This window comes from Kogia breviceps, chromosome 5 (genome assembly GCF_026419965.1).
Source record: "Kogia breviceps isolate mKogBre1 chromosome 5, mKogBre1 haplotype 1, whole genome shotgun sequence".
NCBI classification, from domain to species: Eukaryota; Metazoa; Chordata; class Mammalia; order Artiodactyla; family Physeteridae; genus Kogia; species Kogia breviceps.
Genome location: NC_081314.1, coordinates 49660754 through 49679085, shown reverse-complemented (window position 1 = coordinate 49679085; position 18332 = coordinate 49660754). Strand labels below are relative to the sequence as shown.

The following is an 18332-nucleotide window of genomic DNA, read 5'->3' as shown; positions in this document are numbered from 1 at the left end:
GATTCTATTTTTATTTCCTAGGATTAAAATTTTAAGTAAATTAATGTTATTCAAAGTATTGTATATAAATCCTAGTATTCCCTTTACATTTTCTACCCTGTTTCTTCCTAATTATTTTAGTTATAATCTTTAGTTTCCTGTTAAAGAAACATGTTGATAAAAAGTTATGATACATTGTTACATATATGATGCAGAAAATAATTGTTTTCTTCAATTTTTCTCATTAAAGTTTATTTGAAACTTTAACGTCTCCACAGTCACTCATTCTTCAAATAATGAAAAAACATATTGAAAGATACAAACCAAAATTGTGGTGTGCCATGGCTTCCCAAAATAAGCTGAATGTTCTACAGTTTACTAAAAAGAGATAAAATATCATTCAAAAAATAGTTATAATTATATATATTTTACTACAAGTTTTGTGCTCTCTGAATTTCCAGAACTATTTTAGAAGTCTTTGAAAAATCAAACTGGGCAAAGATGCATTCATTACCTTACTTCCTGGGAAAATAAACGACCAAAATCGTTTCATTTAAAGATAATTAAGAACCTTAATTTAAAAGAATAATCTGTTTAATTTGCTTCATTAATAAATAATATCTATGTTTTAAAAATCCCCTGTGTTGTCTAACTGTAAAAATAAAACAGAATTTAACATTACATTTTGATCTGATAACTTTTTTTTCACCATTTCAGATACCATCCAAAATAGCAACTACATTTTATATACATTTTCAGTTTCTAATGTAAGCATTCTCCTTGAACACATAGCTAAATATAATACCTTGTTAATGTCTAGATTGTGCCTTTTCTTGGAATGATGTTACATTTTTCTCCAGAAATCAGTGGAAAGAAACAAAAGAAATTGTTCAATTTAAATTATTAAATTATATATGAATTACCTTAAATTTTTATATTTCAATGTAATAGATGAGTTTCTGTTGATGAAATTGATGCACAGAAATCTTCAGACTTCTGGTAGCACTATGTCTGGTTTAAGCAATATGTCCTGGGCAAATAATTGCAACATATTTGAAAATGTTTTAATATACCAATCACAGCAGTGACTATCATGGATTTGGGGTGAAAATGAAAAAGCTATGCACAAGATTAAATTTTGAATAATTAGTACCAATGCTTTTTGTAGAAGTTAGATTTCTTCATATATTCTTTTTTGCCAAAGATAATTTATTCCTCACCAATGAAGAGAATGAGAAGGAATATACATGATTTGCATCATGCATAATTTTTCTCTGAAAATAATTTTACAGCATGTATAAAAAATAATTTTAAAGAGTTACTAATAAGTGTATTTATATAGGGTACTTTGATGTGAAGAGCTGTTGGGAATGGAGGGATAGATGATTGTTTCTTTTCTTATTATACTATATTATTAAATACCAAATAATGCTATAATTTAATACTAAATTATTAGTATTATCAGCATAAATAAATTCTAAATTATGTGAGATGTAGAACATTCTTAGAATTTTGGCTAATTCCTAAGCTCTCTTGTCTAGAGTTTTTCACTTAGCAATTTTCATAAAAATATGTATTGGTTAATTATTTTTATTTAATAAATATACTATAATTTATACATTTTTAGAACTATAAGATTTAACCAATATAAATACTCTTGTTATTTCTGATTTGTATCCAATGACCTTCTACTTGATATATAATATTATATACATTTTTCAGAACAAATTAGATATTATATGCACACATTCGTCATACCAAGAAGGAACCACTTTAGCATTTGAGACTATAAAAATCCTTGGGTTGATAGACACTGTTACAGAAGTTTCAGTGATGGAAGATAATCAACCAATGAGAGCTCACTACAATTTCACTTATGATACTTCCAACCAGGTAAATACAATCTTAATATATTTTAGTTATCACATACTCTCATATTTAACATTATATAACCATTCAGCCTGTTGGTTTTGTGATTTTTTTTTCTTCATTACATATCTTTCTTTTCTTTTCTTTTTGCTGGCAATATTCCATTTTAGGTTATCTCAGTTTATGTTGAGATATCAACCTTAAGGTGAATTGATACTACTTCTCCCTCTCTAATTTTATCTTGGATATCACTTATGTATGCTTTTCTAATATTTTTTCTGATACCATTCTCCTACCCTGAACTCGTACTTACTGCATACAATAAAGAATCTAAAAGTTTTACCTTTTCATTTAAGACTTCTTAAGATAATGATTGAATCCATTTCTTCACTTCTCTCTACTTCTCCTTTCATGAACTCCCTTTGTCCTCAATATATCTTGTACTTCTCTTTCAAATTTTTGTTTACAGTCTCCCCTTCTAGTAGTCCCTTTCTTATCCTAGTTCTTGCCTTGTTTAACAAGTGTACTAGAGAGGGAAAAGGAGTAACAGAATTGGGCTCAAATTCCAACCCTGCAGTCTGTGCATTTAAACACAATTAATCTCTCATTATCTCAGCTTCCTCATATGTAAAATGTCATATTTAATCATAATGTTGGTTCAGGTAAAAAATTAATTATTGAAAATGTTAGACAAATATAATTTAAAACATGGAAGTGATTTTTATTGGCATTTACTTTTCTACCATTCCTATATTCCTAAATATTAGTAATGTTAGCATAACTTCTAAATTGAGATGTAGGACATTTTCTTAGAGGATTTTTTTCTAGCTTCTAAGCCCTCTGGCCCAGACTTTTTCACTTAGGAATTTCCATAAAAATATGTATTGGTTAATTATTTTTATTAGTAAATACACTATAATGTATATATTCCTAGGACTATAAGAACTAATCAATATACATTTAAATAATACAGGCTTATTGAGAACTTTATGACTCTAACAAAGATTATCAAGTGGGTATAATACAAAATTGTTTTATTATGTTTTTACAATCCCAATTTATACCAGTTTCTATTTTAATGCTAATGTAAATATTTACAAAGACACTTGTAGATACATCTTTTTAATTCTCCTGTGCTTGTACACTATCCTTCCACTTTTTTTTTCTTTTTGCATAATACCATGTTATCTCCTCTCTAACTTGTCCCTCAAATATTATAAGCAGTGGATAAAATTAGGAAAATAAATAAATAATATTCCCTCCTCTGACTCTGGGAGCCTCCAAATCAATCTAAGTGGTCAACATTTTCTTCCCTTTTTCTTCCTTTAGGGGACTAATATTTATTTCATACCTGGTATGCCCCAAGCATTATGCTAGGTGTTTTAAATTTCATAGATAACTTATTCATTATCCCCATTTTACAGTGGGAGGAAATTGAAGATAAAACAGGGTAGATTATTTCCCCAGATTCATGAGCATTAAGTATCAGAACTGATAATTGAACACATCTGGATTTAAAGATAATGTTTTCCATCAGTATTCTATAATTTCTTATAGTTTTGAGTACTGTTGAGATTCTAGCTATTTCAGTGGCATGCCATGTTTTCTCTTTTCTATTCTTTCTTTTAGTATTATATTAAAATTATTAATGATTTGATTTGAAGAATTGCTGTGGGGTTGCTGCATTTTTAAAATGTTAAGTATTTTTAAATTGTCCAGTGGTAAGAAATATTTTAATGTTTTCTTTCTCTTCAAAGAATCTACTAATTTACAATCTCATGTTTAACCTTGGAAGAAACTTTACTGTTCAATGGGATCAAACTTTCTTGGAAGTTGAAAAGTTTACTTGTTATCCAGATGCAGACATTGCAACTAAACAACGCTGTGAAGAACGTGGCTGCTTATGGGAAACGGTAATAAGAATTTTAATTATTCATGATATGGCTTTCACATGAATGTTTCAAAGTAAACCGTACATATTATAATTTTAATTCTACAGCATATAAACTAAATTCAGCTAGAGAAGCATTTGGAATTTGAAATTAGGACTTCTAATAGATAATTTATCTTTATCTTAATTAATTCTCCAACGACATAATTTAGTAAATGCCAGACTAAATGGACATGTAAGTTGCTTTCCAGGCATTTTGGATAGTGTTACTTTATTTAATAAACTAGAACTGTATTTGTTGCACTCTGTTAGATGTTAGTTGTGGCTGACTAGCTTAATTGAGCAAGGTATTATGCCAGTAGGGGGTAGTCTTTCAAAAGCATTATCTCAAGTTATTAAAATTTCTGAAATTGATTGATGGGCTGTATCTGTTCCACTAAGAGGTGACAATTTCTGCCAGTAATTTTGGTCAAACTTTCAAGAAGAGGGCTTCCCTGGTGGTGCAGTGTTTAGGAATCCTCCTGCCAATGCAGGGCACACAGGTTCGAGCTCTGGCCCTGGAAGATCCCACGTGCCGTGGAGTAGCTAGGCCCATGCGCCACAACTGCTGATCCTGTGCTCTAGAGTCTAGGAGCCATAAATACTGAGCCTGCATGCCACAACTACTGGGGCCTGCACACCTAGATCCTGTGCTCTCAATGGGAGAGGCCACCGCAATGAGAAGCCTGCACACCATAAGGAAGAGTAGACCCCGCTCACTGCAACTACAGAAAGCCCGCGTGCAGCAACAAAGATCTAATACAGCCAAAAATAAATAAATAAAATAAATTAATTTTAAAAAAAAACTTTCAACAACAATGATGGTCATTGATAGTAGACATTTTTTACAGAAAGGGATATGGGAAAAGTCCCCTCTTGCTACACTTGTTTTATTTTTTAAATTCTGAACTTTTGGTTACATCATTGGGTTTGTCAGCAAAAAAAGAAATTATTTCATATAATCAATAAATTAAATGCATGTGTTATAACACTGAGAAGAGTCTAGACACATCTGCCAGCAACTTCCCAGAAATGTCTGCACTTATATGAGGGAATATATAGAATCTCTGCCACCAGAGAAATGTCCCTCATTCCTCTCATTGCTTGATAAAGTAGCATAATCTTTACCACTAGGAAAGTTTATGGAAGAATTGAAGAAAAGAAGTGAGGAGGAGAAAAGATAATGAAATCAATAAAAGCCAAATAGTGAAGTATCTTTCCAATATGCCTCCAAAATCTTCTTTTTAAATTGCAGCTCTTCATTCAAATCCATACCCATTCTCTGTTGCAATCAGTGCATGGTCACTTACTCTCATTATCACCTGAAACTAGCACAACCTTGTTAATCAACTATACTCCAATATAAAAGTTTTAAAAATTAACATAAATGATGGATACTAAAGCTCCAATAACTTCTAATAAGAAAATGTGAAAACTTTATTTTTCCCATTACTATATTAGTATTCAACACCTTATAGATTTTTAAGTCAAACAAGTGAAGCGTTAGCATTAGAAGTCCATTAAATATGATGATTTAGAAAATGTATGTTTCTTTGGACCGTCCTGTTTATTCATTGATTCATTTAACAAATACTTGAGAACTACTATGTTCTAGGCACTGTTTTAGATTAAGAAAATAAACAAAACCCTCTTCCCTGATAGAGTTTATATTCTAGTGTGGGAGAACAAACAGATAACCTAAAAAATTATGTTTTACGTTAGATAAGTATTATGGAGAACAATAAAGCAGAAAAGGAGAAGGAGGAGTGGAGAATGAAGTGGTGTTACTTTAATGATTGTACACGGAAGGTTTCTTTGATAAGGTGGTGTTGGTTAAAGAAGTTGAAAGAAAGAAAGGAAGGAATATTCCAGAAAGAAAATACATCAACCTGAAGTACATCTGAAGTAAGAATGTACCTGGTATAGTCCACAAACAGCAAGGAGGCCTTCGTGTCTGAAACAGAATGAGTGAATGGAAGAACAGCAGAAGATGAAATTATAGACATATGGTAACAAATAATGTAGATCAATTACTTAGACCATTTTTAGGATTAAGATTTTTACTCCAAGATAGAATACTTCTGAAGAGTTTTGAAAAGATGAATGAGAAGATTAAATTTCCATCTTAATAGGACCATAATGGCTTCTGTATTGAGAACAGACTGTTAGAAGAATAAGGCAGGGAGACCAGGAAAGAGGCTGTTACAGTAATCAAAATAAAATATTGGTAGATTGAGTCACAGTGGTAATGGTAGAATTAGTAATAAGTGTTTGACTTTTCTACATATTTTTAAGATAAAGCCAAAAAGTGTTGTTCCTTGATTGGATATAGAATATGAGAGAAGAGTAAAAATGACTTCAAGTTTTTGGTTTTAACAGCTGGAAAAAAGAAATTTGATAGTAACAAAGATTGACAAAACTGTGCAGAAACGAACATGGAGGGGAAGAGTTAAGATTTAGACAAATTAAGGTTGAGGTACTCAATACAAATCCAAGTGCAGTTTTCCAATTGTGAGATGTAAACTAATGAAATTGAAAATTTTATGTCATTGGTAAGATCTAAAATTTAGAGTCAGCATATATACAGTGTTTAAAATCATGTGATGAGAGGGCAGCATCAAAGGAATGAGCTTGAATAGAAAGGGGAAAAGGTCAAAAACTAAACCCTGAATCATCCAACATTTAGACTCAGGGAAATGATAAGGAACCAGAAAAGAGACTGAGAACGAATTGTAAAAGAAGTAGGTTGAAAACAAAGAAAATGTTGCTTCCTATCAGCCAAGTGAACAAGGCGTTTCAAGACAGAGAAAATTATCAACTATGCAAATTATACTTATAAATCAGTAAAATAAGAACTAGAAACTGAAGTATGGATTTGGCAGCATGGAAGTCTTTGGTAACTATTACAAGAGAAATACTGATGGAGTGCTGGGAGTTAAAGCCTGGTCAGAGTGAGAATGAGATTCCAGTAAAAATGAAGAGACAAATTAGAGATAGTGAATATGGCGAACCTTTTATATTTTGCTCTAAGGAGAGCATTAAAAAATAGAGCAGTAATTGGAGAAATGAGTGAGGTGACAGTTTCTTTTAAGATGGGAGAAATCAAATTGGTTTATGCCATTGAGAATAACCTATAATAAGTGGAATATTAGTGATGCAGGACAGAGAATTGAGAATAGCAGGAGAAATGTCTTCGTTGGCAAGGAGGCATGGGATTGGGTGCACGAATGAAATGGTTCACCTTAGATAGAAGCGTAGATCATGCATATTTTGTAACAGGAGGTAAAGAGGTGGTGGGCAGTTGTGGTGTTTCATTCTGATTTTTCTCCCAATCGCATTCCTTTCTATACTAACAAAAATCATTAGGAGACGATGAGAATAGGGAGGGTTTTTGTGACTGGAGAAAAAAGGAAAATGTTTTTCAGGGCAGTGTGATAGTGAGTGAACTAGGCAAATAGTATGATTGATCTTTTGGACCCACTCTCACTTTCATGATTATATAAAGGGAGAGCAGTCTACATGATTGTGTGAATTTTTCAAGCCATTCAGCCACACAATTGTAGGCACTGAGAATGTAGAGGATAGGTTATTTTTCCAGCATTGTTGTTTTGCAACTGAGTATAAGAAAGCAAGTGAGGGACATAGGGAGCGAGATTATATGAAAAGGGGTGGTTTAGATGGGATTTATACAGTTTCCATAAATTAAATCACAAGATTATTTTCATCCTAACTACAAAAAATAACAATGCTGATAAACTACCAAGAAAGATAAATGAGAACACATAAAATGATAAAGGGAAAATGATACTGGGTAGAAATATAGCTATGAAGCAGACATACACAGACTTTCTAAAGTCGTTTTCTAAAGTCAATAATTTTCCTGGTTCCATTGGCACTCGATTCCATGCCTTTGGAATGAGTACTGAAGTATTCCTATCAGTTAAGGATTGCCTGAAGCTGAAAGTATCAGAGACCTAAAATCTGATTTGGTTAAACAAGACAGGATTTATTTTTCTATTACAGAAAAAATCCCAGGACTAATATTCTGGTATCTAAATGTTGTCAATGTCCTCTATTTATCATTTGTCTTTCATCCACAAAGTTTTATTATACAATTACATATGCATTCCAGGACTGGAAGGTGGAAGAGCAAAGGATACCCTAATTTAATCAGCTTATATCCTTTACTTTTAAGGAGATTTGGGGAGGGGGTCACAACTTCCTCAAAAGAGACTGAGAAATATAGATGGGCACATTTCTTCTTCCAACAATATATTAATTTAATAAGAAAGATGGGAGAATGGATTGTGGTAATGCAACTAGCCATCAATGCCATAGTGTTTCATTCTTTTTCTGAAGTCTTAGCTTCCACCCCTATACAAACCAATTAGCCCTGATCTTTGGCCACAGTTTCTATTATAATACTGGTCAGGATGTAATTAACCAATAGAAAGATGTCATGAAATAAGGAATAATATACTTTGATTATAAGTAAAAGAAAAGAACTTTAAATTTATGCCACTCTGAGGGTTATTGTAGAGTCATTTTACACACACAAAAAAGGCAGTAATCAATAAGAAGTGTAAAAACAAGCTTGGGATCAAAAGTTATGAGTAATAAACTGAATTATTTTCAGAGACAACACAATCATCTATATTCTGAATTGAAAAACTATGGCATTTGGTTGTTCTGCTCTACCTATCTTTAGAGTCAAAATATAAATATTCTAAACATTTTAGTACATGGTGTGTCATGTTGCCTAATAGATATTTTGTGCTATGACTGCAATTTCATTTTAGTATTAAACAATAACATTGTAAATCATACAACGTGTGATTAACATGTCTACGTTATTTTTTAAAAAAAATATTACAATGCTTACAATTTCTGACAATGAACTTGTCTTGTTTTTAGGCTCCTTTAGGATCCAAAGCACCTGAGTGTTACTTTCCTAAAGAAGATAACTCTTACTTAGTCCAGTCAACTCATTACTCATCAGTGGGTATAACAGCTGACCTCCAGCTGAATACTGTAAAAGCTCGAATAAAGCTACCTTCTGATCCCATCCCAACTCTTCATGTGGAGGTGAAATATCATAAAGATGATATGCTGCAGTTTAAGGTATGTTTAATATAAAGTATCTCAATGCATGATTCATCTCTCAAGACAGATTTTAAATAGATTTGGTGCTTGGATTTTTCATGTAATACTAAGGATTATTAATTGGGTTGATGATTTTTTTTTTTTTTTTTCGGTACGTGGGCCTCTCACTGCTGTGGCCTGTCCCTTTGCGGAGCACAGGCTCCAGACACGCAGGCTCAGTGGCCATGGCTCACGGGCCCAGCCGCTCCACGGCATGTGGGATCTTCCTGGACCGGGGAACGAACCCGTGTCCCCTGCATCCGCAGGCGGATTCTCAACCACTGCGCCACCAGGGAAGCCCGATGATATTTTGATTCTATAAAGTAAAGCTTTTTTTCCCTACAGAGCTCATAGCTAGATGAACAGTAAATAATTTTTTTTGTTTTTGCTTTGTGAATAATTAAACATATAGTGGTGATTTTTTAATTATTTAAATTCTTGATAAATTGATAAATCACTTAGAATTGGACTATGTTGATTGTCCCATTAAAATAAACAAAACAGAAAAAATAAACACAATAGGATGCTTACTATTTCCATTATTTCTTTTTAAACAGTGATCTGAATTTTCTGGCCAATGCAATAAGAAATACAAAAGTGATAATTTCTTTCAATAGTTACACTTAGCAATTTTTTTTTTTACTTAAGAGCTCCAAGGGACTCCATTAAGAAAACTATAAATGGAAAGCAATTTCAACTCATACAATCAAGAAAAATATTAAGACCTCACAAGCAGCCATTTAACAGAAGAAGAAATAAAATTTTAAATAAAATATTAAAGTACTTATACTCATTAAAAATAAAAGGAACTAAAGGCAAATACAATGAATGGGAAAGCTAAATGTTGAATAATCATGTAGAAAATGGTTTATCCTCATCAGCAAGGAAATAAATGACAGTTTGAGAAATAAATGCTTTTTAGTCTAACATATAATAGTATTAGAGTACACATTTTAGTGAGAATATTAATTAGTACAATAATTCTGGAAAACAGTTTACCAATAGTTTATCAAGGATCCTACAAATGTTAGAATACTCTGATCTAATACTATCACTTATAAGTAAAGTACTGAGGAAATAAAGACATGAATGAAGATAACTTAGTACTAATATTCATTGTAAGATCATACATAAGGCAAAAAAGTTCAAACAACTTTGTCTAACCATGAGGTGATAAATAATTTTGTGTATGCATATAAGTGAATATTTAGTTTTAAAGTTCTCTTTTTGAAGAATTCTCATTGTATGGAAAAATGAATTATAAAACATTAAAACAGGTAAAATACAGTACATAATTTGAGTCCATTACATATCGATTTATGTGTATGGAATTCTTTATAGATATATGGGCCATGGATACAAAATTAGGAATTATGATAAGAATTCTAATATTCTTGTTTGAACCATTATTTAAATTATTTAATGATATGTACCTAATATGTTGGCAATAAGAACAAAACATATCTGTTTTCATTATTTCTCTGTAATAGATTTATGACCTCCAAAATAAGAGATATGAAGTTCCAGTACCATTAAACATTCCAGCTACACCGACAAGTACTTATGAAAATAGACTTTATGATGTTGAAATCAAGGAAAATCCTTTTGGCATCCAGATTCGAAGGAGAAGCACAGGAAGAGTTATGTAAGTGATTCGGTCATTTGATATGAAGGATATTTTCACTGTGCTAGCATGTCATCACACCAAAAATGGTTTTAGGTGTATGTATTAAATAATTTGGCTTATTTTAACATTTAAAAACTAAAGTTAGCAAACCATTAACAGTTGGTGTAAAATTTTATTTACACTTTGGATGTGATGAATTTCATTATTAAATATCAGACCCATTCTTCTAATCAAGATGAGAACCAATACCAAGACTCCTATTGAAAAGCATGATGAGTGTTGTCAAAATAAGTAGTTGGAAATGTGTTATGTAAATATTTTATTAGAACTATTGATATTGGAGTTTTTTGGTCCTGGAATTTGATAAAGTTAATACTATCTTTGCCAGGAATTAATGAAAGGAAATTAAGATATACACATATAGATATGTTTTTATGTCTAATGAATAAATATAAATTTTAAAATATTACATTTATTTGGTAAAAAGCTCTACAAACTACAGTGTATTAAAAGATACTTCTATGTAATTTAAGCTTGCCCTGCTATCCTTTACAAGATGCTGTCACAATGTGTTCAGGTATTATCAGTATGGATACAAATAATGAAGAAAATTATGTTTATATGGTTTTAAAATTTTGTTGTTATGATAATAGGTTTGTTCCAAAGGATAAGAAGCAAAATGATTCTGTAGAAAATTCCTGATGCAGAAGCATTATTTATTGTTATTCAAGAAGCATTATTCTTTAGTAAATACTTTTCCAAAATCATTAATATAAAAATTTGAGGGGCTTCCCTGGTGGCGCAGTGGTTGGGAATCCGCCTGCCGATGCAGGAGACACGGGTTCGTGCCCTGGTCCGGGAAGATCCCACATGCCGCGGAGCGGCTGGGCCCGTGAGCCGTGGCCGCTGGGCCTGCGCGTCCGGAGCCTGTGCTCCGCAATGGGAGAGGCCACAACAGTGAGAGGCCCACATACCGCAAAAAAAAAAAAAAAAAAAAAAAAAAAAAAAAAAAAATTTGAATATGTCTCAAATTCTTTTTAATACTTATGTTTCCTTTCCCTGTCAACTTTCTTTTCTTCTTCTTTTATCTTCTTCTTGCAAATGACATTCTCTGTAAAACACTTCTTCTGGATTTCTTCATAAACACATGTTTTTATAAATACAAAGCAGAAGAATAAGAAAATGATTGGGAATAGTAATAGAGAGAATTTAGAATTAAAATATCCATTATACCTTATAGTTTATTTTGATATTGATTTATTTTTATTCTATATGTAGTAAAAATTTACTGATTATCTCAAGGGAACCAGACAATAAAGGACTTTCAATTCCTAGGACATATATTACTTCTAGGTCATATATTAATGATAACTTTATATTAATTTTATTTTAAAAAGCAATATATGTCTAAAGACAAATGTAGCCATAATATGATTATGAATATATGAATATATGAAACATATTTTAGATATTCCTTAACTTAGCCAAAAAATTTACTAGGAAAATTACCTAATTCCATTTGTATCTGGGTATGATAAGGCCTATAGAGAAAAATACAATTGATTTTCATATCACCTAAGAGAAAATTACCATTATTATTTGTGATACTTTTTGTATGTGTATACAGGAATAAAATTGTTTTCTTTTGTTTTCAGTTGGGATTCTCGCCTTCCTGGATTTGCTTTTAACAGCCAGTTCATTCAAATATCTACACGCCTACCATCAGAATATATATATGGTTTTGGGGAAGTGGAACACACAGCATTTAAGCGAGATCTGAACTGGCATACTTGGGGAATGTTCACAAGAGACCAACCACCTGGTGTAGGTACCAATATTTGACTACCCCAAGTGGCAACGAAGACCATGATTCAGACCCCAGCCACTTCTTTTGTAGGCCTGTACTTCAATATTGAAGCAATGAAAGGGGGCTAGAGATCCCAAGAGCTGCTAGAGTGATTTTCTGAAAAACAAATGAAAAATCACCATAAATTACAGGTGAAAGTAGAGGATCGAATGGATAACATCATTGACTACAGCGAGAAGTGAGGTTGTGGCCCAATTCCTTACCCTCTCAACTGCATAGAAAGAATATTCAGATTCAGAATTCCCTGTCAAATACATGTTTACTTTCAGCTTTTAGAAAATAATTGGCTTCTCTGTGAAATTTTTTTCTACTCCTTAGATAAAGATTTGATGCTTTTTCCTTTGTTACCCTAAGCTGCAGTTGTGCATTTTTATGAGGTTATATTGCAAGTTACAGCTTTAGAAAATGTTTTTATATGTTCATATCACTTTTCCCAATGTTTTTTCTTATTAATAGTGTACATTTCATGAATATTTAATACATTGCACAATTGATATAAACTATATTTTTTCTAAACATATAATGGAAAATACATTTTAATAAAAATACTAGCTCATTTCCATTTTTCACATGTGATGTGAACTTAAAGGATATATTCAGTATGAGATTATAAATGTGTATAATGTCATAACTGCTTTTTATTGTTAGGTGATCATACAACTTTTATTTGTATCACAATAGTTCAGACTTATGAAGGCTGTTTTTCATTTATTCCACTTGAAAGAATATGTTCTACCAAAATTTACCTCTTTAAAATCCTTCACGGACTTCCTTGGCAGCCCAGTGGTTAAGACTACACACTCCTACTGCAGGGCATGGGTTCATTCTCCTGGCCTGGGAAGTAAGATCCCGCATGCCCTGCAGCGGGGCCAAAAAAAATCCTTCATTATTATTGGCATTATTAGGTTCATATAACCTTGATTCTCAATATATAAATTTTCTTTCACATGCTAATCATTTACTGGGATTCAGTGTGTGTCAATGATATCAATTTGATTAGGGATCATCAACTTGTAAGTTTTGTAACCTTGACAAGATATTTCATGACCCTGAGTATAGATTTTCTATTCTGAAAAATGAAAAGATCTAGCTGAAAATGAAATTAAATGCTTTGTATATAAACAACATATTATTGTTTAAAATATTATCAAAATATTATATAAACTTAAATATTATCACATTAAATACTTAAGGAGTTTGAGTACTTTGATCAGTTTAATCATTTATAGAACATTCTATTATTAAAAAAGAAGTACAAATTTATAAATAACAGCACATAACCTGTGAAAAGAAACCCAACTATTCTAAAACCAATGTTTTTTTACATAAGTTAATGTGGCAGTATTTGTGAGTGTTACACATTTGTATATTCATTCGCTTTCTCTAACGCAGTAACGCTTCAAATAATAAATAAATTATTTTCTAAAAAAAGTGTTTAATTCAATCTTAGTTTATGTGTGCAGTGAAGGAACATTTAAATTCCTAGGTTCAGTCGTAGAGTGAATTTAAATATTACATTTACAAAATTCACATTCTATTATTATTTAAATATATACTATGTTTTTTTTATTTTAGTATAAACTTAATTCCTATGGATTTCATCCCTATTACATGGCTCTGGAAGATGAGAACCATGCTCATGGAGTTCTCTTACTTAACAGCAATGCAATGGGTAAAACAATTTTTTTTAGTTTATCATATTTTATGTGACTTTAATAAAATAATAACATAGATAAAAATGTAATCATATTTTGGACTTCCAGATGTTACATTTCAACCAACTCCTGCTCTAACATATCGCATAATTGGAGGAATCTTGGACTTTTATATGTTTTTGGGCCCATCTCCAGAAGTCGTAACAAAGCAATACCATAGAGTATGATTGCACATTACAAAAATATAATCTTTTTTATAATATAAAATATTTCTCTTTGTTCACAAATATTTTTTTTTTCAAAGGTAATTGGCCAACCAGTCATGCCACCTTATTGGGCTTTGGGATTCCAGTTATGTCTTTATGGGTACAGAAATACTTCACAAGTTGAAGAAGTATATAATGGCATGGTGGCTGCTCAGATCCCCTATGTATGTATATCAATTTTTAAAATGGTGTTAAATATGTCATCTATAAAACCAGAATGAAATAAACACATATACTTTAAAATTATTTTAAGCATTTGGCAAAAATCAGTGTTTGTTAGTAGCACCAAATGAATTGGATATGAGTTTTAATAGTAGTCTTTATCAGATGGATAAAGTAAAGGGATAATACCATTCCTTTTCCTTCTTTCTCACCTGTTCCATGACTGTGAGTTGTACTAAACAAGTCACTGTGCACTTGCTTTTCTCTCAGAAGCTTTGGGTCTCATAGGTAGTCAAACACATTTCTTCTCTTATTAACTGAGAGTAAGAGTAAATAGGAACCTATTTCATCAACTAATGTGATAAATTACAGAAAAAGAATTCGAGGTGAAACAATGATTTTTGCCATGGAATAGACGATAGTTGTCATATTGGAATACAGAATTAGTGGGCTTGCAGAATATCTTCTTCCCTCAGTGTTTGGGAAACTAAATATTCTTAAGTATCCAGAAATAATCACTTCCTGTGATTTTTATTTTTTAGGAAGATTAAGGAATCTCAGGGATCCTCCTGGTAACATTTAAACATTGAAATCTAGAATGCTTTGTATATAAGAACTCATTCTAAGAAGAGTAAGAAGGACCTCATTTATAAGACATCAGTACCTATAGTAGAATCCAATATATGGTTCCTGAATACATTATTATAGGGAAATTAATTTTTTAGGTTGATGATGTAGCAATACACAAGTGAAAAAAATGTTTTAAAAAGGAGATTTTTTCATTATTAGGTCTACTATGCTAGCCACATTTTTATAACACCTAAAAGAAGAAATTGTCTATTAACAGAAAATAATTTTTTTAAATGTTATTTAGGCCTAAATTAAAGATTCATAAAGCATTTATTACTTTAAATATATTTGTAAATACCTACTTATAAACAATATTTTGCTTATTTAAGCTTGGGCTGTTATTTCAAAAATGACTTTGGTGGATAATAAAAGAATAATTTTATAATTATTGATGGATTTACTAATAATTCTTTCTTCCCCTTTGGCAATATTAGGATTATTTGAAATTATCCCATATTTGCTCTGTGTTTTCAGAAATAGAGCAATGCCTATTTCTGTATATTGTACAAAATTCCGAATTGCCATTTAATATAATTTCATAACTTCATAAGTCCTTTACTCCTTTGTCTTTCTATTTCCTTTGGAAATTATATAACAAAAGATACTGATTTGAAAGAATTTGTACTTCTAAATCAAAATTACTATTTAATGAACTGTTAACAAAACAGAACACTTACACGACTTGCTCTTAGAATATTTTGCATCTATATATGCTACTTTTATTTCTTGAACATTACATTACTTGATTAATTCTCTTAGGAATTGAAACTTTCATATTGCTATTACTTTCATAAGTATAATAGAATGTGACAAACCCCCTCTATTGAATCTTACCCCACTAAAATTCTTATATCTTTCAGGATGTTCATTACACAGACATTGATTACATGGAAAGGAAACTAGACTTTACGATTGATGAACAATTCCGTGACCTTCCTCAGTTTGTTGACAAAATAAGAAGTGAGGGAATGAGATACATTATTGTCCTGGTCAGTGTTTATATTTTACATTCTATCTGAGCCTTATTATCTTAGTTTTGTTAAGATTTCTCTCCTGAATGAGGAAGGAAATGGTGTTTCAAAATATGAAGTATATAATTTTGGATTGTACTCCTGTCTAAATCTTTCTTCTTTAACACTTCATTTCTTTTACATTGCTGCCACAGGCTACCTTCATTCTTAGGTGTATCCTTAGAGATTTAAGACTAAATAAAGCTGGCAATCAAAGGCAGTTTGTTTTCTAGTAATCACCCAAGCTACAGACTGGTCTCAATTTACAGACACTATCACAATGTGATGATGGATTTTCTATTCCTATACAAATCTCAACTTATTCTCTGGGGCTGCTTCTTATGCTTGTCATGTTAAAAAAAAAATTCCTTCAAGTTAGTGATTCAGGGGCTTCCCTGGTGGCACAGTGATTAAGAATCCTCCTGCCAATGCAGGGGACACGGGTTTGAGCCGTGGTCCGGGAAGACCCCACATGCCATGGAGCTACTAAGCTTGTGAGCCACAACTATTGAGCCTGTGCTCCAGAGACCGCGAGCCACAACTACACTGAGCATATGTGCCACAATTACTAAAGCCCGCGTGCCTAGATCCCGTGCTCCGCAACAAGAGAAGCCATCACACTGAGAAGCCCGCGCACCGCAAGAAAGAGTAGCCCCCGCTTGTCACAAGTAGAGAAAGCCTGAGCGCAGCAATAAAGACCAAACGCAGCCAAAAATAAATAAATTTATTTTTAAAAGTTAGTGATTCAGTGGGAAGAATATTTCATCAATATCTTGCAGAAAGCAAGGTAGGTAGCCAGAAATCACATGAAGATATAAAAACAGAGAAAAACACCTATAATCTTACTTGAAATCATAGCTAATACATTTTCAAAAGTCCTTAAATTTTCCTTCTAGGGAATTTAGAGGACAATCTAGAACAAAAAAAGTTTATGCCATCAGTCCCTTTGTCAGTCCATGTGAGAATACAATATGATGATAATCTAAAAATGGAAAATTGTAACATTTTATAACAGCTACTAGAGTGGCTATACTTTTATACCATAGTTACCTGGATTGTATTTCATTTTAATTTTAGGATCCAGCAATTTCAGTAAATGAAACGAAGCCTTACCCTGCCTTTGAAAGAGGACAAGAGAAAGATGTCTTTATCAAATGGCCTAACACCAATGATATTTGTTGGGCAAAGGTACTGAATTGATATCTTGAAAGAAAATAAGTATAAAAATGCTATTTGAAAGTTTCTATTTAATTAAGCCACAATTAAAAACATATTCAGAGGGAGAGATGTAATGACTTAATAGGTAATAAATAAAATAATACTCTTTGAGTTCAATCCAAATTATTAGAAACAAAGAAAGAATTCATATGTCCTATGTCCAAATACTATTTGTTTCATCTTTAAATTGTCTTTTATTGTATTTCTTGGTACCTCTTGTGTTTTGTTATAAAACTGACATTAATAATATGGTTATTCGCTATTCTATACTACATGGGTCATTTAAATGTTTGTACTTCTCTTAAAAACATCTCATTGATAAAAGAAACAATGTTTGTAAAAGCTATACTTAGAGTATTCCTGACTTGAACAGGGAATATAATTCATTGTATTTCATTTAAGCAATAATATCCTGACCTGTGTATATTAACACATTATAGAAAGCATCATGATTTGGCTTACATATAAAGAGTAAAGAAAAAATCCACTAGTCATAACTAGAATGAAAAAAGTCCCATAATGGGAGATGTAATTAAATGAAATATGGGAGCCTTTTTGGATCTTGGACCAAAAATAGAATGTTAGTGATAAAGTGGTGAAATTCGAACATGGACTGTAGATTAGTTAATCATGTTCTACTAATGTTAATTTCTTGGTTTTGATAATTGTACAGTGGTTATAAATATGTTAATATTAGGGGAAGCACAGTGAAGTGTATAGAAAAGTACTAGGTATAATGTTTGTCATGTTTCTATAAGTCTGAAAATATTTCAAAATCAAAAGGTAAAAGTAAAATAGAAAAAATTTTGTGATAAAGAGTGAAAAATCATAATGTTTTAAGAAACATTACAGGTATACAGTACTGGCTATAGAAAGGGAATTTTTTTTCTTCTTATTTTCTCCTCATTTTATATTTTCTCATTCTATACATTTTCTCAGATTTCTACCTTTCAAGCACTATTCTCTATCAATAGCTA

The 18332-nt window shown here is 31.6% G+C and overlaps 1 protein-coding gene across 1 annotated transcript in view; it reads left to right on the top strand.

Annotated features, from left to right (window-relative positions):
• Window positions 1-18332, top strand: part of SI (sucrase-isomaltase) — a 155228-nt gene that overhangs the window by 107037 nt on the left and 29859 nt on the right. Inside the window, exons 23-33 of the mRNA XM_059063987.2 lie at window positions 697-746; window positions 1702-1872; window positions 3606-3761; window positions 8693-8899; window positions 10411-10565; window positions 12203-12371; window positions 13990-14086; window positions 14178-14290; window positions 14374-14499; window positions 15988-16116; window positions 17215-17325. Of these exons, the coding sequence (XP_058919970.1) occupies window positions 697-746; window positions 1702-1872; window positions 3606-3761; window positions 8693-8899; window positions 10411-10565; window positions 12203-12371; window positions 13990-14086; window positions 14178-14290; window positions 14374-14499; window positions 15988-16116; window positions 17215-17325 (1484 nt within the window). The remainder of the gene's footprint in view (window positions 1-696; window positions 747-1701; window positions 1873-3605; window positions 3762-8692; window positions 8900-10410; window positions 10566-12202; window positions 12372-13989; window positions 14087-14177; window positions 14291-14373; window positions 14500-15987; window positions 16117-17214; window positions 17326-18332) is intronic.